The following is a 22895-nucleotide window of genomic DNA, read 5'->3' as shown; positions in this document are numbered from 1 at the left end:
TAGAACCTACTCAATAAAAATAAACATAGTAAAACCTTATGCTCCAAAACACAATATTTGAGCTGAATTATAAAATTACTTCAAATCCTAATTCATGTTTTTCTTTTTTATGTAATACAAATCAAAATCTTATCAATTTTAATATTTTACATTCAGTTTAATAACATCACCTAGTTGACTTTGCCAAGGGCATCCTTTGCCTACCTTTCTCCTTTCTACCCCCCAATCTCTTCCTCTATTTGCATTTACTCATTTGGGGAGAAAAAATCCAAAAAATTGCCCAATGAATCAACTTTCCAATGATTCTGCTGGGAGAATGGCAGGAGATAATTATTAATAGCTCTTTTATTTTTCTCCTAGTGTTCTCCTACCTGTCTTGTTCCCTACTTGGAAGTATCTTTCCTTTGTGGATAAGCAATTTTGAAATATATAGTTAAGTAAGCTGCTATAACTCAGTACCATGAAGATGATAATGAGCTGATGAGGTTTTCTGAAAGGTTTATTTGAAGATGAGTTTAGATGAGGTATAATTACTTCTTTCTTTCTTTCTCTCTCTTTCTTTCCTTCTTTCTTTCTTCCTTCCTTTCTTTGTGACAAGGCTTTATTATGTAGCCTTGGCTTTTCTTGTACATTGTTAAGGTGCAAACAAAGCATTTAAAAAGATACTCTAGGCATAAACAGTAGTAACATTATAATTACTAGATTACATTTATAATTCATTGTGTTTCTTACCTCAATACTCAGTATCAAATAAATAGTCTTGGTAACTATAAGATTTAGCTATCAGTCTCCTGATTATCCAGGTCAGAGAAAAGTTCCTGTCACAGCTGACAGCCTGGAATGAGACTATGGCTTACTCATACCAACCATCATGTAGCCATAACTTTAAAGTACCTCTATTAATCTCACACACAGCAGCAGCCATCATGGTGAGCTAGAAACCCAGGCATGCACGGCCCCTTGACTTAGAGCTAAGTTATTTGTTTCTCTGTGTTTGCTTGGATCTTCCAAACTAACTGAGGGCTCCTGATTCCACAGTGCTATTGTGTGGATCAAGTGATCCCTGGTCACAAAAATACCCTGAGACTGACTCCCCTGGCGTCCAGGTTCTGCGTGTGGTCAGCCATTCCACATACTTAGCCGATGAGCTGTCTTGGCAATGAAGAGAGATTTCCTTCTCAGGTTTTGTTACCCACAAGAAAAAGTAAACTGAAAAAGTCACTTTTTATAAAAGTAAAAGTTATAAGAAAATGCTTGCAGAAATCTTGTTCAAGACATTTCCAACACGAGGTGTATCTTTTTGGTCTCAAGATATTCTTGCCCAAACAAGTTTTTTTTTTTCCATAATAGATGCATAGAATTGCAAACATCTATTATACTGGCTTCTTTCATGTGAGGCATAACCAGATATTTCTAATTATACCTTTGTTATGCACAAATGGGATATGCCAGTTTTAGTCTCCATTTATGTGGTTTACTGTATTACAAAACACACTAGGACTGAGAGAAAAAACACAAGACCCAACCGATCTCATAGACCTTTTCCTTTTTGTTTCCCTCCCTTGTCTCTAATTATGTCTTGGAGTGTGAAATTTTTATGTAGCATACTCTTTTTTGATGCTACTCTTTTAAAGCTTCAGATATTCTTGGTGTCCTGAGGTGAACAGAGCGCAGCTCCCAGTGTGGTTCTGTCCCAGACTGCTGCTGAGTAAGGCTGGGGTGCAGAGTCCCTCCCTGGCTGACCGGGATTCTGTGCTGTGCTCCCGAGTCATACTAGACAAACTAAGTTAGGCTGGATGTGAAGCCTAGGCAGTCTACCTTAGAAACTCATCCCGTTAAGGATGTTGGGACCGGAAAGCATGCAGTCCCAGATTCCTCCTCATCTCTATTTCCAGGATTTTACACGTTTTCCGTAGGGGAATCACGCACTAGTCAGAGGATCAGAAGAGCTCTTTCCACCCTAACCGGATTCCTGCGGGAAAAGGAACTCAAGCGTCCAGAGACTGCAGCGGGTCCTTCATTCCGAGGTAAAAGTTTTCTGAGGAAGGCTGCAAGAGCCGTGGGTGCAATTTTTAGCTGCTAAGTAACACACGGGACTGCAGCCTGAGTCGGCTGCTCCTCCAGACCCCCAAGTGAGTGAAAATGGAGGGAACCAACGCTACCAAAGCCGAGCTCTTAGAAAGCTCAGTTGCTTGGTAGTCTGCAAAGGAAACAGAGGAAAGAGCCAGGGCTTTTGCAAGAGCCAAGAAGGGAGTCTTCTGTCCCCCTCCGTTCCCCCTCCGTGCCTCCTCCCTGCCCCCTCCTGCCACCCTCTCACCCCGACAGCTGTCCACCGCTTGTAATTCATTGGCTCCCCCGCCCCGCCTTCCGAGTACCACCCCAATCCAGTTTAGCCCCCTTCCTCACCCGCTGACCTAATAAGGCCATGCACACTGCAGGAGACCTATATAAAAGTGGGGACTTTTTGGAGCTTTTGCCGGACAACAGGAGCAAGCAAAAGCAGGAGCTGTCCAGCGCTGAGAGACAGGAAAGGCCATGGCTAAGGAGTGGGGTTACGCCAGCCACAATGGTGAGTGGGTCCAGGACACTACGGGTGTGCCTGCATTGCACAGGTGTGCAGGTAGAAATAGTTAAGAAATAGCATATACTGAGAGTTTTCTGGTGTCCTATGCTGCTTGTCTTTTAAACATGACTCACTGTTTTCCTTTCCACGGAGGAACCTGAAGCTCAGAGACGCACCCACTATCACTAGCTTAAGGTCCGATAATGTATCTGAGAAGTCATTCAGCCCAAAGTCAGGTTCAGTTGAATCTTATTCTGTGAAACTGAGCAGTGAGCACTTGGCCTATTTGAGTTCGGGGGGGGGGGGGGGGCTGTAACAATCTCTGCTTCAATCAAGTCAGCCTTGGGAAAAAGAAGAAAAGTATCCTTTGCAAGCTACAAAGTATCCAAAAATATGTGATCAGTCTGTGATTCATTTCAAAGATAAGCTTTTCTGGTTACATGATTCTCAAGCCAGGGGAGGGAATGCAGAGATTGGCATGCTCTTTGAGCACAGGAAGCAAGGTTCTAAGTAGGTTTGAAATCAAAGAACTGTGTTGCTCAATTTGAACCAGAGACCTTCCTGTAAACACTCTTTGGCTTCTGTATAGTTTGCTGGCATAGTTCACCAGATAGAGGTCTTGGGCTTTACTATTAAATGAATAAAATCCCTGTCATTTACTTCCTAGGTCCTGAGCACTGGCATGAACTTTATCCAATTGCCAAAGGGGACAACCAGTCACCCATTGAACTGCATACTAAAGACATCAGGCATGATCCTTCTCTGCAGCCTTGGTCAGTATCTTATGATCCTGGCTCTGCTAAGACCATCCTGAACAATGGGAAGACCTGCAGAGTTGTGTTTGATGATACCTTCGACAGGTCCAGTAAGTATAGCACTTAGAAAGGGTCATGTGGGTGTTTTCGGTATCTAATGGCAAGATGCAATATGTGAAATGGTAACAGAATTATGGAAAGAGGGAGAAGTTCATTCCTGCAATGGAGATGACTTTAGACTTGGCTCTAGTTGTAAAGAACTATATTCACATCATGAAGAAGAATGTCACACCCTCTTGTTGCTGCAAAATGGCCATATGCCCAAGCTAAAAGTTAGCAAAGCACTCCAGAGACAAAGTATGGATCAAGAGGGGAAGGCAGGGAGCCCACGTGGTCTTTCTGACCATTGAGAGACAACATTCTTGTGGTTTCTGAGTGGTATGGAGAACAGGCTCCCCCCAGGCTTCAAGAAATAAAATAGGCCCTCTCTTCCCTGCTGGCTGGAAGGAGGCTAATTAATGTGAAAAGGCAGGCCCACTATGTCAGTTAAAATAGCCTGGTTTCAGTAAGTATCTCACTGGTGTTAACGCAAAGAATCTTTGTAGTGAGTGTTTCTGATGTATATGACCACTTTTCCTTGGGCCAGTGTTAGTGTGAAATTGAAACATTCCTGGGAGGGAGGAGGGTTTTTTTTTTTTTTTTTGCCTACATTAGTAACCAATCTGTGACATCAAAGAAGACTAATCTGAAATATTTTGAACATTTGAATACTAATTTGAAATAATTTGAAATTTCAGAAAGGCTTGGTGGCTCATACCTGTAATCCCAATACTCAAGAGGCAAAGGCAAGAGGATTGCCACAAATATAGGGCTAACCTGGTATTCTGATGAGTTCCAGTCCAGCGAGGGCTATAGAGTAAAACTCAAAAATTGCAAGCTTTATCTCATTGCAAGTGAATCTAACTGAGAATTAGTCTTTAGAATTAAGAACGCAATTTCCTAATTAAGTTAAAATTTCCTTTGTTGATAAACATGAATGACCATTCTGGTGATGTCTTAAGAAATAATGATAGAGTGACATACAACTCCCCCTTCCAGGGTAGGAAGAGGGCAGAAGCTTACTACTTTTTGAGCAATTGTTATATGTTACTCTTCCCCATTTTTTTCCTTCCCTTAAAAGGTGAAGAGTCATTTAGGAGAAAAAAAAAGCAAACAATAACAACAAAAAATGAAATTAAAGATCATTCACCAAGCAGAAACACATAAAGTAGCTTTTTTAAAAGAAATATAGTTAAATGTTAGAGATTAATAATTAGATAATACATAGATAAATAATAAATAATTAATAATAAACTAAACTAATAATTATTAATAACTGAATAGTAATTAGTAAATAAATCAGACTCATATCCAACTCATAGCTATTTCAATGATTGGACAGGAAACTACAAAAAACCAAACCACTTCCTTCCCATCAAGGGATCAAGCTGGTTCAAGCCTAAAATTATTGCTTAAGTCTGCACTGTGGCGTTTCCTGTGTCATGGAGAGAAATCAAGCTAATATAGCTGCGATTACAGTGCTATTTGCATTGAACGTACCTTGCTACATCTTGATTTTTAGGATTTCTGTACCATTTTCATCATCCTTGGGAAGATATCTGAACCTTTAAATTACACTCCAGTGAGAGGAATTGAGAGCAAATTACATGGAAATTAAGATAACTGCCCAAACTGATGCCCAAGAATGATCATATATATCCTTCCACCTTGACTAGCTTCCTGGGAAATTCCTGAACTTTTATCCATCTGACTTGAGTAGAGACAGTCTAAAGCAGATGTGCATGAGAGTTCTGGCTTGTCATCTAAGGAAAAACACAGCTAAAAGTAGGACTCGAAAAAGGAATTCCCGCCTGCTCCGTGATCCCTGACAGGGACTGTGAGATGAGCTTAAATCTCAGTTAATCCTCACAGTGGCTCACAAAGTGTAGAATTATTATCACCTTCTTAGAGATTCAAAGACCAGTTCAGAGAAGTTGAGCATCTTGCCTGAGATCACACAACTATGAGGGTGAAATTCAGAATGGTACCTAAATCTTGTCCAATGTGTGACTCTTCCCAACAGTACCGTACTGCTAATCTGTTCTCAGGGCTGTTATAACATCTCTGCTATGTTAATTTGTTTTCTAGAGTGTTAAAATGACAGCATGAGCAAGCAACAATAAGAGAGAAAAGAAAATTCTTACTTTGATAGGTTCTAACTTCGAGTTACAAGCACTGTGGGGATGGTTCCCTGTTCCCAGATGGTATCTTTCACCCACAGAATCTTCAGTAGAGTTATGGTTTCAGACAGGGCTCTGCAGAGGCAGGCCGAGCTCACCAGTCACCGTGTTATCTTATTCACAGTGCTGAGAGGTGGCCCTCTCTCTGGACCCTACCGACTTCGCCAATTCCATCTTCACTGGGGCTCCTCGGATGACCATGGCTCTGAGCACACAGTGGATGGAGTGAAGTATGCTGCTGAGGTAGGAGGAACTGCCCAATCCACTCTGGGTCTTTAACAATCAAAATGGAAAAATTAGAAACAATTGCACAACTCTTTCTGCTTCAAGCCTTTCATTGAAGATATTTTAGCTTTAACACAAAGTAAAGCCACCAAATATCCTAGGTCAGAGAGAAGTGGGCAAGTGGGTTATCGTCCTCCATGATTATTTCACAGATTATACTGAGAAAGGGGTCATAGACTTGAATAGAACCAGAGCAGTAGGGAAGCAAGTTCATGTGAAGCACCTATATGCTTTAGCTCATTTGATCCCCACTGCAACCTGTTGTACAATGTTACAAATAGGCAACCAATGCACATAAAGGTTGGGTAACAGAGGCAGAGTGGCTGCACCTGGTGCTTTTTGTACAAGCTACTTCAGATACCATTTTTATGAGCATATATAGTGCTTCAAAAACAGCATCAAGTAATTACAAATAATTCTTTCTGCTTGCTTAAGGATGTATGCTTATACGTGTATGCATCTCATTTAAGGCAACAATTTTCAAATGGAATAAGACAGTCTCCTCTGTTTTCATTAGGAAGCCAAGTCTGTTTAGCATTGACAAGAAGTGAACAAAATTTCACTTTTTCTGCTTTGGTCTTTTCTGAGGTAGATGATGAGGAGCACTGGGATGGGACAGGACTGGGGCTGTGGCAGCACACTGTATCTGATCCCTCGGGGCATCACTGGCTACTTAACTGTTGGCTAAAGAAAAATCAAAGGAACTCCGAGTACTGACCAGGCCTAGCTATGGTTGGCTTCCAGATTAGAAGAGATCAAGCGCATTTAAGAGAGTATAACCATCCCTCCACAGACAATGTAGAGAGCTAGGGTAGAGAGCAATTAATTATTAGGAATGCCTTTCTGCTAGACAATTCCTCCACCACTGGTGAAAAGTTCGGACTAATTTTTCCAAATGAAGAAAAGACTTTGAATGCAATGTTTGTATCTGGAATTATCGCACATTTTTTGAACTTGAGTATAACATTTTAGCAGCTATAAACTATTCTCTTGCCAGTGTAACTAACTCAAAATGGACAACCTCACTATTTAAGCTATGCTCAAATCCTAAATTGAGATAAGCCAGCCACTGAAGCTCTAAGTGGAGACAGGAGCTTTCATACCTTTTTCTTATCTGAACTATTAAAATTTCACCAAAGTGTCACCTGTTAATATTTGGAATGTCAGCAACTTCCATGAAGATGATCAGCAACAACCTCGAGACGGCACACATTGGGGTCTCTTGTAGATAACAGCTCCCATTTCCACTCGGAAGGATTTATCTCACGATCTGTGCTTGTTTGGTCGTTGCAGCTTCACCTGGTTCACTGGAACCCGAAGTATAACACCTTCGGAGAGGCTCTGAAGCAGCCCGATGGGATTGCTGTGGTTGGCATTTTTCTGAAGGTGAGGTGCACACTGATGACTAATTTTTTTCTCACTCAGAATGCAGTCCCTTACTAATGTTTAGGAGACCATGGGTTCCATTCTTTCCTTATGTCTGAGGCATGTGCGAGGGCAGACTCGAAGCTTCCAAAGGCAAGAGCAAAGGCTGATGTGTGTTCATTTTCCTTCTCCATTACTCTATTTCAATCACACTGGAAACCAGAAAGCCAGTGCTGGGAACTTCTGGGTTGCCAAATGCCTGGCTAGACCTCTCCTTGGCTTAAGGAGGCCACCACCCACAGGATCTCAGGCTAGGGTGGCAGAAGGAATGTGTGTGTTGTTCAGCCAACCTCGGTTTAAAGTGGACTTAGTGTCATTAACACATGAACTTCATGGTAACCCAATCTGAATTTTAAGCCAGCAGTGAAAATCCAGCTTTTTTCATTCCAAATGACCTAGTTTGTTCTAGGTTCTAAATTCACTGACTGTGAGAGGAAAGGCAGTGGGTTTGGCCGTGGATACGAAATCTACTCTGGATTTTACTCTTTTAAAGAATGGGATTACTTTGCAGAGGATCAAGCACCAACATGCAATTTTGTGGTTTTGCACTTCAGAGAACAGAAATCCAAATTTAGATCAGAAAATGTATACTTTACAATCTTCCAGGGCACATAAACGTATATTTAGCTTAGCTGGAGAATATGGAAGACATAAATATTGATTACATGTGAATGGGTCAAATCAGTTATTAAGGTGATCTTCAACTATGGAGGAGAGGAAAATATCTCATTGAATGTCATTTTCTTACAGATAGGACGGGAGAAAGGCGAGTTCCAGATTCTCCTTGATGCCCTGGACAAAATTAAGACTAAGGTAAGTGTGAATCATTTTCCCTCTGCAAACCTAAGACAATATCAATTGTCATTTTGAATTTCAGGTAAGCCTGTCACTGTCTGATGGATAGCATGCAAAAGTAAATGACATGGCCCTGTTTTAGAGCTGAGACCTTAGAGCACTGTCATAGCTGTTATTTCAATTGTCAGTCAGCCTATTAGATAAAGACTTTCCTAGGAAGAAAGTGAGAGGTTCCAGGGTGTCCTTTCCCCTCTCCTACCACAGTGGGCACGGGATCGCTGAGGTTCTCCAGGCCAGCCACTTTCAATCCTGGTATTGTTCTTTCCTGGTAGCCCCACATGTTTTAAACATTAATAGTAAACTCTTCTAATAGACACATTTTAGTTGTCTTTGAGATTATTCTAAGGAGCTGCTTTTAGGTGTAATGCTAGAAGTAAGTATTCTAAGCATGGAATGTACTAAAGTGACTCTTCACATCAAACTTCCAAGAAGTAATTCTATTCCAGTCTAAGTCTCCTCTGGGAGAAAGGACAGACTCTCAGCCCCATCCACCGTGTAAACAAGGAATAAAATATTACACTGACCATGGCAGATAAAGTTGGAACACCAAGCAGATTCCTTTTCTTCTGTGGTTTACTAGTGAAGGGCCTGAACCTGTTCAAATATCTGCTTTCCCTTTCGCTATTGAAATCAGTTCTCATGAATGAATAGATGAGGCCTCTAGGGGGCGCTTGGTGCACGTGTCCGCTTAGAGAGCCTGTTTGGTGTCTTTCAGGGCAAGGAGGCTCCTTTTAATCACTTCGACCCATCGTGCCTGTTCCCTGCTTGCCGGGACTATTGGACCTACCATGGCTCCTTCACCACGCCACCCTGCGAGGAGTGCATTGTGTGGCTGCTACTGAAAGAGCCCATGACAGTGAGCTCAGACCAGGTGAGCCCAACTGCAGAACCCTATGTGTGAACTGTGAACTACAGACAGCTAGAGCTGAAATAGCAGTAGAGAGCCAGACTGGTGATGTGGTCCTCAGATGTTTCACAGTTTGACCTGTAGAAATACCCTCAGCTTCTTCGGTTCAATTTGGGGAAGCTTCCCAAGGTTAGTCAGACAACACAATCCCATAGAGCCGGTGGGCTCCGGAACACATACATATTCATTAGTATGAGTGAAGACGGCTAGGTAGCAAATTTGGGTCTGAGGAAGAGAAAGGTGCAGAAATGACTTCACAAGACACCTTTGGAGAGATGTTGCATTCTCTAGTTTTTACCAAAAAAAGACCTTGAGGCTCAGGAACAAAACTATTTCTTCACAAGGGCAACCAAGTGCAAAATCCTTATTCCAGGCCCAGCCTGTCTACTTCCAAGAGCCCCTAATTTCTCATTTCACGCCTACTTTATTTCCATTTATCTAAAGAATGTGCTGACAACATTTACAAGGCATGACTTCAAGGAAAGCTGAATGGGTGTGGACACGGAGAACATGAAGAAGTGAACCCCACAGGCTTCACAGCCTGGAAAATGATGTCTCACAGTAAAATCAGCCTACCAGCCTGACTCCTTGGCTTAAGAAAGCAGCTTGTATGTTTGTTTCTTCCAGGGTGGATCTCAAAACAAAAGTCGAGATTCAGCTTTAATAGTCTGATTAATCTGTACAAAGGTTTTAAAAGTACAATGGCAATTTTTAAGGGGGTAAAGCTAAAAGAAACTTTAATACTGACGCATAATATATTTTAACATTAACAGTAACGATGTTCAGAGGACAACTTGCAGTCCTGGGTTCTGGGCATGGAGCTCAGGTTGTCAGGCTTGGCCATAAACACCTTTACACACTGAACCATCTCCACTGCCAAGGCATTGTATTTTAATGAGGATTCCCTATTTTTTGATCCTTTAAGAAAAAAAGTTCACAGTTTAACATATAGCCCGGTTTTAGTTTTTTTCCCCTAGTCCTTTAAAAAGTAATTCCATAAATACTTGACTTGATTACCCAGTGAGAGCCTATTAAAGTTTTTCTTACTTCAGGCATATGCTAAATCCTCATCCCCTTCTATGTAAAGTGTATATGTACTTCATGCTGAACCCTCAATTTACAGCCGAAGAGAAATTCGGGTGGGGAAGGAGTTATCCAGAGAGCAGGGAATTCTGGATGTAAGGAAATGTCTATGTTAGGAACCGGTGCTTGCAAACTCAGGACCTATACCTGGAGCCTGGTTTGTGGTTTGTCTGGCCTGTGGTTTCTAACAGTCTGCTTCCTCTTGCAGATGGCCAAGCTGCGCAGCCTGTTCGCCAGTGCAGAGAATGAGCCCCCGGTGCCTCTGGTGGGGAATTGGCGCCCTCCTCAGCCGATCAAGGGCAGGGTGGTGAGGGCCTCCTTCAAGTAAGGCTCTGGACGTGCCCTCTTCAGGAAAGGAATTCTGTCCCTGAAGAGCCAGCTTGCCTCCTCCTGGTGCTCCCTGCTCCAAGCTATCCTACAACACTGAGAGAAAGAAGAGACGCAGTCAGATGAAACCGCAGTGCCTTTTGACATGATCTAACCCAGAAGCATGAATTTCACACCTAACCTTTTTAATAACTACCTTTTCTAAAAAAATTAGTATTTCTAGTATAAATTCAGTGAAGAAGAAATAGATGGAAAAATAACGACAGTGACAGTGGCTTATTAAGCATATTAAGTTTCTCAGAATCTCAGCACTCCTGTTTTCAGGCTGAGTTACTGACAAGTGATGGGTCCATGCTATGTATGTGGGTATGGAGGCATGTGCCCACCTTACCACATTTGATTGAAAGCACAAGTTAAGATCACTGTAGATTTCAGAAGGTGAATACATAATGTTTACCTCAAATAATACCATCGCTACTCTATCACTTTTTAAAAATTTGCCTACTACCAACTTCGCCTGGTTTTAAATTACCGATAAACACACACCCATAAGGCCAGGTCTTTTAAATTTTTTGATCCAGCATTTAAATTTCTTCTTCATAAAGATGGTTTTCTTTGCCCAATCTAGGGTCATTTATTTTTTATTTCACTACTTTAATCTTTGCATGCCTATTAAAAACAAAGCAAAACAAACAAACAAAAAAAAAAAACCAAAAAAAAAAAAAAAAAAAAAGCTGTCTCTGGTGTCTTTTGAGTTGGAAGTTGGAATGACTGGTTCCTGAGACAGGAAGGAGGGAATGCCAGCACTGAAGCTGAGAGTTTGTACTGATCGCAGAAGCAATAAAGACGGGATGGAAATGAAAAGAGTGTGCATCTTTTTCTTAAACTGAAAATTTAGAGTAAACATATGCAGTGACAAGTTTCACTGTGGCACTTTCATGCATGTTAGTAATTGTATTTAGATAATTCAGCCACCCTTCACTGCTCTCTCCCTGTGACAGCTGCCCCCAACAGTCCCCTCTCCTGCTCTGATGTCACAGAAATTCCATTGTCCCTTTCTTTTAAGATCTATCTCTTCCTCTCCTTCGTGAGCCCTTTTTTAGTTTCATGATCCCCCTATATATGTCTATGCACATACAATTTTAATCCTAAATTTTAGCTATGAAAGATGATATTCAGTATTTACCTGTGTGAGTCTGACTTGTTTTATGTAATAAGACGGTGATGTGTATGCACAATTAATGGGAAAGCAGTATAAATGACAGGATGAAGGAAGGCCAGAGAGAAAACCTCCCAAGTGTGGTTGTTGGGTTTTTTTGTTGTTTTTTTTGTTTTGTTTTGTTTTTTTGGAACTGAAGTAGCACTAAAAGACTCAAATTCTGAGTTCAGATGCTACCATCTTCAGGAAAGGGGCAAGGCGATTGGTACGGGAGTCTGACCAAACGGTCAGTCTGGGCAGTAGGTGTTGGTCCATCTCATCAGGTGAATGCTCCCAAAGTGTCAAGTCAACATTCTCTAGGATTCTGGGCCAGCGAAACAAGCTAGTGTTCCTTTTAGGCATAACAGCATCTTTTATATCATCTTTTAAAAAATGTACTTCAACATGACATGTCCCAATAGTGCAGAAATGCATATATATTTAACTCTTAATATATTTAATGTTTCTAAACACAAAGTCCAGTTGTACAGTCAAACGTTGGTTGTCTTTCAGCACTTCAGTGGCTGAGAAGTTAGCAAGTGTACAAAAGGGCAGCAATAAGTAGTGAGAACAGTCCTGGGTCAGGAGAGCCCTGAGACACTGGAAGTCAAACCATGTGATAAAGTCCTGTGAGGCTGGAGTTATTTAATAGATTACCACTTGGGTGAAGTAAAACCAGGTTGGTCAGTGTGAAGAGGATGTGTTAATTAAATCCCTTGAAATTAGGAGGTGTGGAGCTCTGATCATTAGTGGTAATACACAAGCTGCTTGTCTCAGGGCATTTAGCTTGTAATGTTCAGAGCTCTGTAAAGACTGTATCCATTACGTAAGCTATGTGTGGGAGGCACATGGTCTCACATTGATTAGAAATGGCTACGATTCTCATACCTGACTGGACAAGGCTGGAGGAAGCTGTCTCCCTGGACCTTAAGCTCCAAGAGGGAATAGGCTCTATTTCCACCACTGGCATTCCATCACTGGCACCTAATACTGGGACCAGCAGCATTTAACCACTAGTCATGTTTTAGGTGAACAGATGATGTCACGAACAGAGAGAGGTCCAAGGAAGACTTAGCCTCTGGAACCTCACAATACTTATGAATACTGCTTTTCTTCGTCTGACTCAGTGATTAAGAGTGCACAATCTTACCCTAACCCCCAGCTTCTCACTGCCTTTAAAGTTTGCTGCCACGATAAGTTTCTTCTGGAGTATTGACAACAGACACATGCTTTTGCATTCAAAGCACCATCACTTTCCAGATTAGGTACAGGCCTCCAAACAATTGCACTTCAGGCTTCTGTAGCTTGCAGAGCAGTTTACCACGAGCTGCCATCTAAAAAGGCTCTTATTCTTCTGGGTATAATTGCAGGTATCTTAACATTTCAGAGTGGGGAGAAGCTGATGTAAATTAAGTGTTTCATAATGGTCAGATAATGGCATGCTTAAAAGCCTACAAGGAGAGCAATGCTGGCAGCGGGTGCGAGGCTGAGGGGGGCAAATACATTTTAGCTCCTATATTTGTAAATTATATGATTGGAGACTTCAATATAAAATGTTTTAAAATGTAAAATGAGTGACTCGTTTTGTAGACGAATGAGAACTCTTACATAGACAGTGCATGTGTAGACAGCTACAGTTCTCAGTATCTAACATGGGCCATTTATATCATTAAACAAATCTAGTTGAGATTAACCAGTCATAAATAAGTACATGAGAGACAAGAATAACAACAGACACAGGCAAAATTGACCTAAAAAATTAACTGCCTAGTCCAATAAACACATTAGCTGCATTTAAAGAAAATTAGTTCTAGATTTTCTTCAATATAAGAATGAACTCTAGGCATATATAGTATATTATCTAGCATAAAATTATAAAATGAGTAAGAAGAAACAAGAACTCTATATATCAGATTTTAGTTCATACTTAACGTACATAAACATAATGAATTTTAATAAATGAATCCCTGGGAGTAAGACTTAAATTCTAAGACCTAACCATGTTTACTTGTTATTTTCACTTTGAACACTAGATGGCAATAAACTCTCTGCTACAAAATAATGACTGACCCTTAAAAGCCACCCTGTGTTGCAAACATGTTGATGTCTAAGTTGCTAAGTTTTTCAAAGTTTTTTTAAACTGACACCATGCTTCCTTTGCTTACAGGTTTAATACTATCTATTAATAGCGACTGACCAAAAAGATGAAGAATTTTTACTTATTCTTAAGAATCTAAGCTAATAAAAGGGGACTGAGGCTAACTGGAAAGCACTTACTGAACTGAGAGACTGATAAGCACTGAGCATATAAAGTCTTATTTAGCGTGTAGAAGGACGAGAAAAGTCACACAGCATCTGCTGGACAGGAGACCACGGGGGACTAGTCTGTGTGCCTGTGTGGATGAAAACAGTATTTACAGGGAGAGTTATTTTAAGAATTAAATCAATACACTTAAAATATAAAGAAGTGTCATTCTGACAAATTTTTCATTAAGACTTAACACTTACCTTTTTAAAATTAATTTTGTGTGTGTGTGTGTGTCTGTGTGTGTGTGTGTGTGTGTACGCACTTAGCTGGGTAATGAAGTGGTATTAGTGTATGAGTGTATGCATACTTTTGGGCCTCAATTCATTCCTTTCACTATGTAAGTCTTGGAGAATCAAACGTAGGTCTTTAATCTTGGCAGTGATGATATTCAAAGCAATTACCCCTGTACTAAATATGCAGCAAAGGAAACAGAACCAACACATTGCCTAAAGAGGTAGTTTGAAGGAAGGTTAAATAATTCTTCCCAAGGAAGTTTCTGCTTTGGGAGCTCTGTTCTTTCTGGAAGATATGTATGATTAGTCGGATAGTCATCCAGAAAATCAGGAAGAAAGCAGAGGCCAAAGAATTATAATGTTCATTTCTGTGTGACACTGGCTTTTCAAATGTCATGAAATGGGGTCCCCTACAGTGCTTTGTGAGGGGGAATAATCCATCTTAATACCTAAGGCAGAAAGACTCCTGTTGGGAAATTAATTTTGAGCGTGCCGAAGCACGTCCTAAAGTGAGGATGCCAAATGTGCTGTACAAATCACGGTGGAGGCAAGCATCCATGCTTCTGAGGAGTCTCAACTCTAATGGAACAAAGTGAAGTCAAACAGTGTAAGCATATCATCTAGGATCAAGGGGATGGCCAGCGCTAATGAGATGATCTGTAGATGAGAGGGTGTTTAGTAGGTACAACCTGTGACAGCTTGGCCAGGTACATAATCACAGGTGATCAGCCAGAGCAAGAGCGACTCTAACAGCACAGTCCCAGGGGACAGGGTGCACTGCGGCAGCATCAGCCCAGTGATCTAAAAGCTAATTTTAGCCAGTTGAGAAGCCGCTCTGCAGTAAACAGGGAACCGGGTTCTCCCTTGTATATGAATCAGTCCCAAGCAGAGGAGCCTGAAACCTCAGGGAAAATACATTTTTCCATAAAGTAAACACTTTCTCTGTTCCAACTTGGCCTGTAAATTTCTATCGCATCCATGCACTCTTTTGAAACTTGGACAGTTCCAAACACATTTGTTAGAGGAAAGTCACTCCCTAAAGGCCACTTGATTCCCATGGAAGAATAAAACAAATGGAAGTGCTGGAAAGAACAAGGATCACAGAAATCACACTTCTGCCTCTCTGTGAGCAACTTAGAGCAAGACCTCAGGTCACCAGGGGCATACCTGGATGGAGCAAGAGCCCCAGAGAAACTGGCAAGGGGGATGGGATTGTACAAGCCAAGCAGAGCCAAGTTAGAGTAGGGCCCAGTGCTGGGTAGAAATGAGAGAGAAATGATCCACACAGTTTAGTGAAAATAAAGGGCCTACAGCTCTTCCTCTATATACTGATGGGAATAGCATCAAATAGAGATTTGAAGTCTCTATGTGAAATGAAAGGTGATATGTGTTGGTATGAGTGTGGTGTACGGAGGGGAGTGGGGGGCACAAGGTTTTATGGCAGTATGAACTTGATCTTGAGACCTGAGGACCTAAGTTAGCATCAGGGACCTGTTAGAACTCAAAAAGTATTTGTCTAACTGATAAGGGATAAATGGATGGTAAAGTGAGACTTGTACAGTATTGTTTGCTAGTCTTTGTCAGCACTCTTGTGAAAGTTATTTCCTCACCCTTTGAAACGCAGAGATACCTCAATGAGGTTTTAGAATATTAGAGAATCCAAGTTTTTTAATGAAGAAAATGCATGGGTAAAAGCAGTTTTACATATATCTAAATGATCATTGTTTTTGAACTGAAAACTGAATTCAGTAGAGAAGAGACGTGTTTTAGGAGATAGAAAAGGGAATTCTGTACTCAGGGACTTATCTCCTTTAGCACCTGCACTCCTGTGTGCACACTGGAATGGGCCTGGCATTGTGCCTGTGGATTAGGCTCCAGTAGCACTTATTTGTATCATCATCCCCATGCTTCTGTCTTCCCGGGCTCTCTTTCTTTCTAGAAGTTTCTCTAAATTTCTTCAGTAGTAACTTTAGTTCCCTAGTTCTTTCCAATTTTGTGTGAGGATGGTTAAAGCAATTCCATATACATGTTAAAGAATCCTCTTCCTCAGAGAATAGAATGCTTTTGAAGTAACAGTAAGCACTCCTAAGTGCTACACTCCACTAAGACAGTGAGTTCAGGGACATGACCCCTCTATAGGGAGCACCGACAAAAATACTATCAAATCGTTCATGTACTTATAATTACTATTCAATACCTTCTTATTATGTGTGCATGATACTGGTCCTCAACCTTGTGCTCTACCACAAGCTGCTACATCCTGTCTCCTTTCTGTTGTTGTTGTTGTTGCTGTTGTTATTGTTGTTGTTGTTGTTATTGTTGTTGTTGTTGTTATTTAATTTTGAGACAGATTTGCATTAAATTATCAAGGTTTGTCTTGAACTTGTGGTGTTCCCACTCAGCCTGTCTGGTGCTTAAGACACTGGGTATAAGCACCACAAGGCCATATTCGTCCTTAATTTTTTTTTAATAAAGCTGAGAATATTTTTGGAAAAATAAAAACTGAAATTTGACCTTAGATAATAAATTCAGAGAAAGTAGTATTATTTTGGTGTGGGAAGGTTGGGTGATCCTTTGTGCCTTAGCTCATTGGTTGATTTGTAAATTTCTAGCTGCCTACTGAAAATCCTTTTCTTTTAAAGAAATATTTTAATGACATTTTATTAAAGAAAGTCAAATTTTTCCCATTTACTTTGTTTTCTTTAAAGGGCCTGTTGTCAAGATTGCGAGGTATGCTGAGCTTCTTGTCCTTAGCAGCCTAATTGATAGAAAACATAGATTGGGCCCCAGGAGGGAGAGAGAGTTCCAGAGGAGTCGAGAAACAAGCAAGGGCTGAGAGAAAAGGCATGGCTGGAAGCAATGCCTCTATCTGAGCAAGCATTTGACATGAGACACATGTTTTGAATACATATACACATGTGACTTTGTAAAGCCTCTTCTCAGAATGAGTCTATGCTTTTCTAATGTGCTTATGTGTCAAGAGTACAGGAGATCAATCCAGGTCAATAGACTACTTGGATGCATGAAGGAGAAAAGAACAGGAAGAAAAGATCAGCCTCTGAGAGTTGCATGAAGGAAAGGCTAATTTGGGCTGTGACTACCAACAGGAGAGCTTATCAGGAATAGGCATGGCCAGCAACACGGGGGAGTGCTCACTAGAGATATCAGCACCCATTGGAAAGGACACTTAGATAACAGGGCTTGGGGCAGGTTACCTGGAGCGCATGGCTGTGTGCCAGCAGACCTGGGAGCCCACCATGACTCCAGGCATATTTGGGATAGTGTGAGTGAGGCACACAACCCCCAATGGGACTTTTTTTTAAAAAGATACATAGGCATACATGTAACTTATATATCTTTTATATAGTTTTATTAAATAAAAGTAGATAATTTTAGAGGATGAAAAATTAATCATAAATACAAGTCCCATTTCCTTCCTGCCCTGGAGGAAGGAAGTATCATCATGGATACCTCTGAACTGTGGAGTACTTTTTGTGGAAAGCTGGGTGGAGTTTTCTGCTTACAAGAGTAGCAGGCGAACAGGTCTCCTGTCTGTCTGTCCAACCTGTTCAGCCCCATGCTTTCTCACTCTGCTGATCCATTATTTCATGCACAGCTTTACCAAATGGGCACCTGAAAATGAATTAAGAGAGTCTTGAATCATGAATATTAGAAAAGCAGCAAACCCTGCTGTAGTAGAAGAAGGGAAGCATGTAGCCTTGACTCTTGAGCAGTAGAATTTGGTGGGTGTATTTTGAATTAGTTATAATAACCCTTTCAGTTTGGCCAGACAATGCAGAAAGAAAGAAAGAAAGAGAGAGAGAGAGAGAGAGAGAGAGAGAGAGAGAGAGAGAGAGAGAGAGAGAGAGAGAGAAAGAAAGAAAGGAAGGAAGGAAGAAAGAAAGAAAGAAAGTTAGTTTAGAGGGTACCTGTTGTTGTGAAAGAATAGAGGAAGGGATGAAAGGAAAAAGGAACCGAAGGAGGATGAGTGAGGAAAGTAGAGAAGAGACAGAAGAGAGAAAACACATTTTGTCATATATGAGACAAGTGACATTTTGTCTGTCCACTGAAATAATATCCAGTTATTCATTCAGATTTGTGTATTTATCTTTTAGACACAGTACTAAGGTGGGTCAGGAAGGAGAGACAGGGGCATAGAAATACTGTTGATAGTTACAGAGTATGATTTTGAAAGTTTTGTGTTAAGTGCTAAAAACGCATAAAATTATTTTATGAAGCAAAGAAAAAATGCTTAAAGAAAATGCTGTCAGAATTCAAAGTCAGACTAATTTTCTTAGCTTATACGCTTTCTTCCTGAAATCCTGATTTTGAGTAGTACAAAACTTTTCGAACAATTTTTGTCTGAATAAAAATACCTTCCCTTTCTGCTTCTGAATTGTCTTGACAAAGCATAAAACGAGAAAACCAGTTATAAAATGTAACGAAGTCCATTCTCTGAAGCCCACTCATACATGTTACAGGTCTGGGTGATGCTGGCTGTGTGTGCTGTCTGCTCCCCTGTGAGTAAAACTGCTGACTCTGGCCTCCTGCCCTTAAGCAAGAGGAAGCATTTAGTTCTGATGCCTTTATTCCTGCATGGAAAGTGTTAGCTTGCTTGTGTTAGTAAGAGGAAGCCAGAAATTCCCCAGAGTGGTGATTTATTGGTAAAAGAGAAGTTTAATCATGCGGTGAAGCTAATGCTCACCTAACAAGCTGTTAGAATCTGGGTGGCACTGGGTGCCCATTCAAGCAGCATAAACTGACAATTTTCCCAGAGTGCAGTGGTTCTATTCTTTTCTCCCCAATGCAATGAACCAAGGGTAAGTGAGGGAATATTAGGAGCATAGCACTGTTGTGGGTCTCGGATGTTTTTAATACAAAGATAATTATCATAATTGTTTCCCAGACCTTTGAGAAAAGAATTATCTTATAGCATGTGCGTGTGTGCGTGTGTGCGTGTGTGTGTGTGCTTGTGTGCATGTGTGAGAGAGAGAGAGATAGAGAGCGAGATAGAGAGAGAGAGAGAGAGAGAGACAGAGAGAGAGAGAGAGAGAGAGAGAGAGAGAGAGAGAGAGAGAGAGAAGAGACACAGAAAGAATAAACCCAAGACCAAGACTCTGAATGTGCTAGGCAAGCATTCTGCCTCTGGGTTCTATCAACCTTTTACAGACAGTCTTATGTCAGGATTTCACAGAGTGACATAGTGGGACTTTCCTTATTTGAGGGGATATAACCCAAGACTTCCAGTCCTACCTCAAAATGTAGATAGAACACACACACAAGAATATTCTTACTCTTAAATATTCTGCAGCTTTGGCACCGAGTTCCAGAGTTATTCTGTCCTCCCATGTTTCATGCCCTGCTTACGACTTTTGTGCTATGGGTCATCACTATGTAAAACAGGTATTGCTTGAACAATATCATATGATACCTGGGTAGTCAATCTGGTAACCAAGATGTCTGCTAAATAGATATTGGCAGGTAGTGTTAACAGCATGGATTATATTGGACAAAGGATAGTTCATGACCTGAGTGAGATGAAGCAGAACATTGTTGGATTTCACGAGAGTACAGGATGATAAAAATCTTATAAATTTTCTATTTTAGGAATTTCTTACTTACTACTTCCTGTATGTGGCTGACCATGGGTGACTGAAGCTAATGAAAAATGGGTAAGGAAAGTTATACTAGACAGGTGGCATTGGGGGTTAATAGTTCCCAGTGTCTTTCCTGTACATTGGAGCATATGTAGTGCATCTTTGAATTGTGTCCATTGGATGCCAGCCACATACCACCCCTGTATCCCAAAGTGGGAAAGCCAGAAACATATCTATTGATGGTCAATGTGCCTTATAAGGCAGATCAGTTGAGAATGGATGTTCTAAAAGGATGTCGGCCTTTATTGTATTTAGAGCATTGTGTGTAGTAAATGGCAGTTTCCCTGAATCACCAAATATTAAAAAGGTATAATTTACAGACTCGTCTAATTCTCTCATTTAATTTTTCCTTCACTTCTGTGTAAAAAGGAAACTTGTTAACATACTTGAGTTCATTGACTACTTTGGATGGATTTAGTTCTTATAGAAGTTAAATATTACCAGATATCATGAAAAAGCAAAGACATTCGTTAAAGGTCTTTAAATTTAGAAATGTACATACTACAAAAATTTTTTAATCTAAAAAACAGCTTGCTAAGGGCAGTTGAACTCAACTGTTTGTAGATGTAAAGTTAATGTTATCTCTGAGCCATATTTTAGTTAGAGAGACTTTGGCAGGATGATGTAAAAGTGTTTGGCATGTTAACACAACTTGGCTTTCCAGAGTAGGACTGCACATATAGTTCTTACACATTGTTATTCCAGAACCATGAAGCAGGGTCCTTGACAAGGAGGACTGCACTGACAGATCAAACCAGAGTTGCCAGTAGGGTTCACACCTGGCTCTCCTGCTTGCTAACAGAGTGACCTGTACTCAAGAAACTTATTTCTGTCCCTGCTTCAGTATAAACTGATGTGAAGCAGTTAGAACTGTATTGGTAGATACATAATTTTATTTTTTTTAGAGTTGTATTGATAAATTAATACTTTTAGTAAGTTTAGAACATAAAAACTCTAAATACTCTTTTCCATTCAAGTTAGTGGCACAGAAAAGACAATCTATTATATTTTACTGAAAAAGTATTATAATAATAATTCTATTATTTATCCAGGCATGAAACCAGACCAGTCCTTTGAGATCGCCCAGACCCTTTTTCTTTCTTTCTTTTTTTTTTTTTTTTTTTGGTTCTTTTTTTCCGGAGCTGGGGACCGAACCCAGGGCCTTGCGCTTCCTAGGTAAGCGCTCTACCACTGAGCTAAATCCCCTGACATTCTGGAGCTAGAATTCTCCCTCATCAGTTTACAATGGAGCAAGAGAGGTTGCGAGAGCCTGCCTATCTTGCTCAGGGCTACACCGAAGCCCTATGGTGGACTTAGCACACACAGAAAGCTTAATTCTAATTTCACAAATAGGCACTTCTCCTGACAATAGCAAGGACACGAACAGAGGAGCCAATACACAGGAAGCCTCAGCTAAGCCACATGAATGAAATTTATTGCTGAGCAGCCCTGGGCATGCTATATACATTGCACGTATAAACACATGGAGGCTTGAAGACTGGAATAAATCATGTAGGCTTATGCAATAGGTAAGACCTAGAGACTCAATACAAATCCACAGAACATGGCTTTCATTCCTTTAGAGGAATACTGGTAGAGTCACAAGCCAAAAGGGAAGCCAGAGCTAGAGCTGGATGACTTTCTAGGTGAGAGGGACTTGGACTCTTTCTGGAAGTGATTCTTGGAAAGAAACACACCAAAGGCATGGGTTGCAAGAGTCACACGGACCCTCCATCTTATTCTTGTCTGTAAAATGAAAAGTTGGAATGGATTGCCTAAAACTTTTAAGTGTCTTAGTTATAGTTTGTGTCGTTCTCTCCTTTGCATCTGCCCCCTGGCTTCCTCATACACTCAAACAGAAAAGCTCTCCTTGGTACAGTGGTCTGTGCAGTTCTTCTGGCTGCAAGTCCTGCTTGGCTGATGCAGCTGCTTCTCTTCTTTTTGTTGATCCCAGTGGTACAGCTACAAACTTTTCTGTTCTAGAAACGTCTTTGTGCAGGCCTATACTTATTTGCTGTTCTTGAGCTGTTCTGTTCCTGGTCATGTCTTACCGACTCTTTAAGGGTTTCCTTCACAAGGGCTTCTAGGACCCTCCGCCTAAAAGTGGCCTCTTCTCCTGTGCCACTCTACCTCATTCCTGGTTCATAGGCTTCACACTCATTGGCATGGTTGGAATTCACTTGGCTTGTGTTTGCTTACTGTTCCCTACAGCCTCCATATCCATTCATCATGGTCTCCAGGAAGACCAGCATCAATTTGACATGGCAGCAGCCCAAAGTAGCATTTGAAATCTTGGGAAGTGAATGGACTTCCACCAAAATATGGAGAATACGGAGCACTTAGTAGCAGCTCAAGAAATACAATAATAAATGATATAATAAAAGAAATACAATAATAAAATGATAACTCTTATTTAATAAGCTGTAATTGTTGACCTAATGTCGACCCCTTTTATACATGTTATATCATTTAGTTCTTACCATGACCCTGTGACATGAGTACCATTATTAACTTAGTATTATGGTTGACATGCTGAAATTTAATTCAGAGCCACCTTAGGGTACACAGTGAAACCATATATAATATATATGTCATCATGTTCATGTCCTAAATATTCTTCATTCTCCCCACAAAAAAGTCCACACAGGTGGAGGCTCTCTTTCTCTTTGGCCAGATGTTTACTTTTTATATTGATTGCATTATGTTTTATACAGCCCTGTTTAGGACAAACTCTAAAGCCATAATTTACTGACTGCTGCAAGTGGCAGGTGATTAATGTGCACTTGCTAACTGAATTCTTATAACCCTACCTGGTTGCGATTATTTTCATATCCCCCATGAGCAGCCAACAGCATATTGGAAGGGTGGGTTACAAATTGATGATTAGATAGTTGTGTCAGTTTAGAATGTTGCATTACAGACAGTAGGCTAGGGAGATGTGTACGTACAGGACTCTAGCAGTCCTGTGAAGTGAATGGCTCTCAGTCTTCCTAAAACCTTAATACTCTAATGACTATGAA

General features: G+C 40.7%; 2 protein-coding genes across 2 annotated transcripts in view; one reads left to right on the top strand and one right to left on the bottom strand.

Moving 5' to 3' along the window:
* The window catches only part of Ca1 (carbonic anhydrase 1), a 102180-nt gene extending 94912 nt beyond the window's left edge, over nt 1–7268 (bottom strand). Inside the window, exon 1 of the mRNA XM_087621859.1 lies at nt 7028–7268. The gene's annotated coding sequence lies outside the window, so the exon portion shown is untranslated. The remainder of the gene's footprint in view (nt 1–7027) is intronic.
* On the top strand, nt 2526–10489 carry Ca3 (carbonic anhydrase 3). Its single transcript, NM_019292.4, is given in 7 exon segments — nt 2526–2569; nt 3231–3428; nt 5722–5840; nt 7176–7268; nt 8058–8120; nt 8878–9033; nt 10361–10489. Coding segments are annotated over 7 exon segments (783 nt in total). The 5' UTR covers nt 2526–2535; the 3' UTR covers nt 10481–10489.
* The last annotated feature ends 12406 nt before the right edge of the window (nt 10490–22895 follow it).

This window comes from Rattus norvegicus, chromosome 2 (assembly GCF_021556685.1).
Source record: "Rattus norvegicus strain SHRSP/BbbUtx chromosome 2, alternate assembly SHRSP_T2T, whole genome shotgun sequence".
Lineage (NCBI taxonomy): Eukaryota > Metazoa > Chordata > Mammalia > Rodentia > Muridae > Rattus > Rattus norvegicus.
Note: the sequence above shows the minus strand (reverse complement) of the source record. Positions and strands in the feature narration are given on the sequence as shown.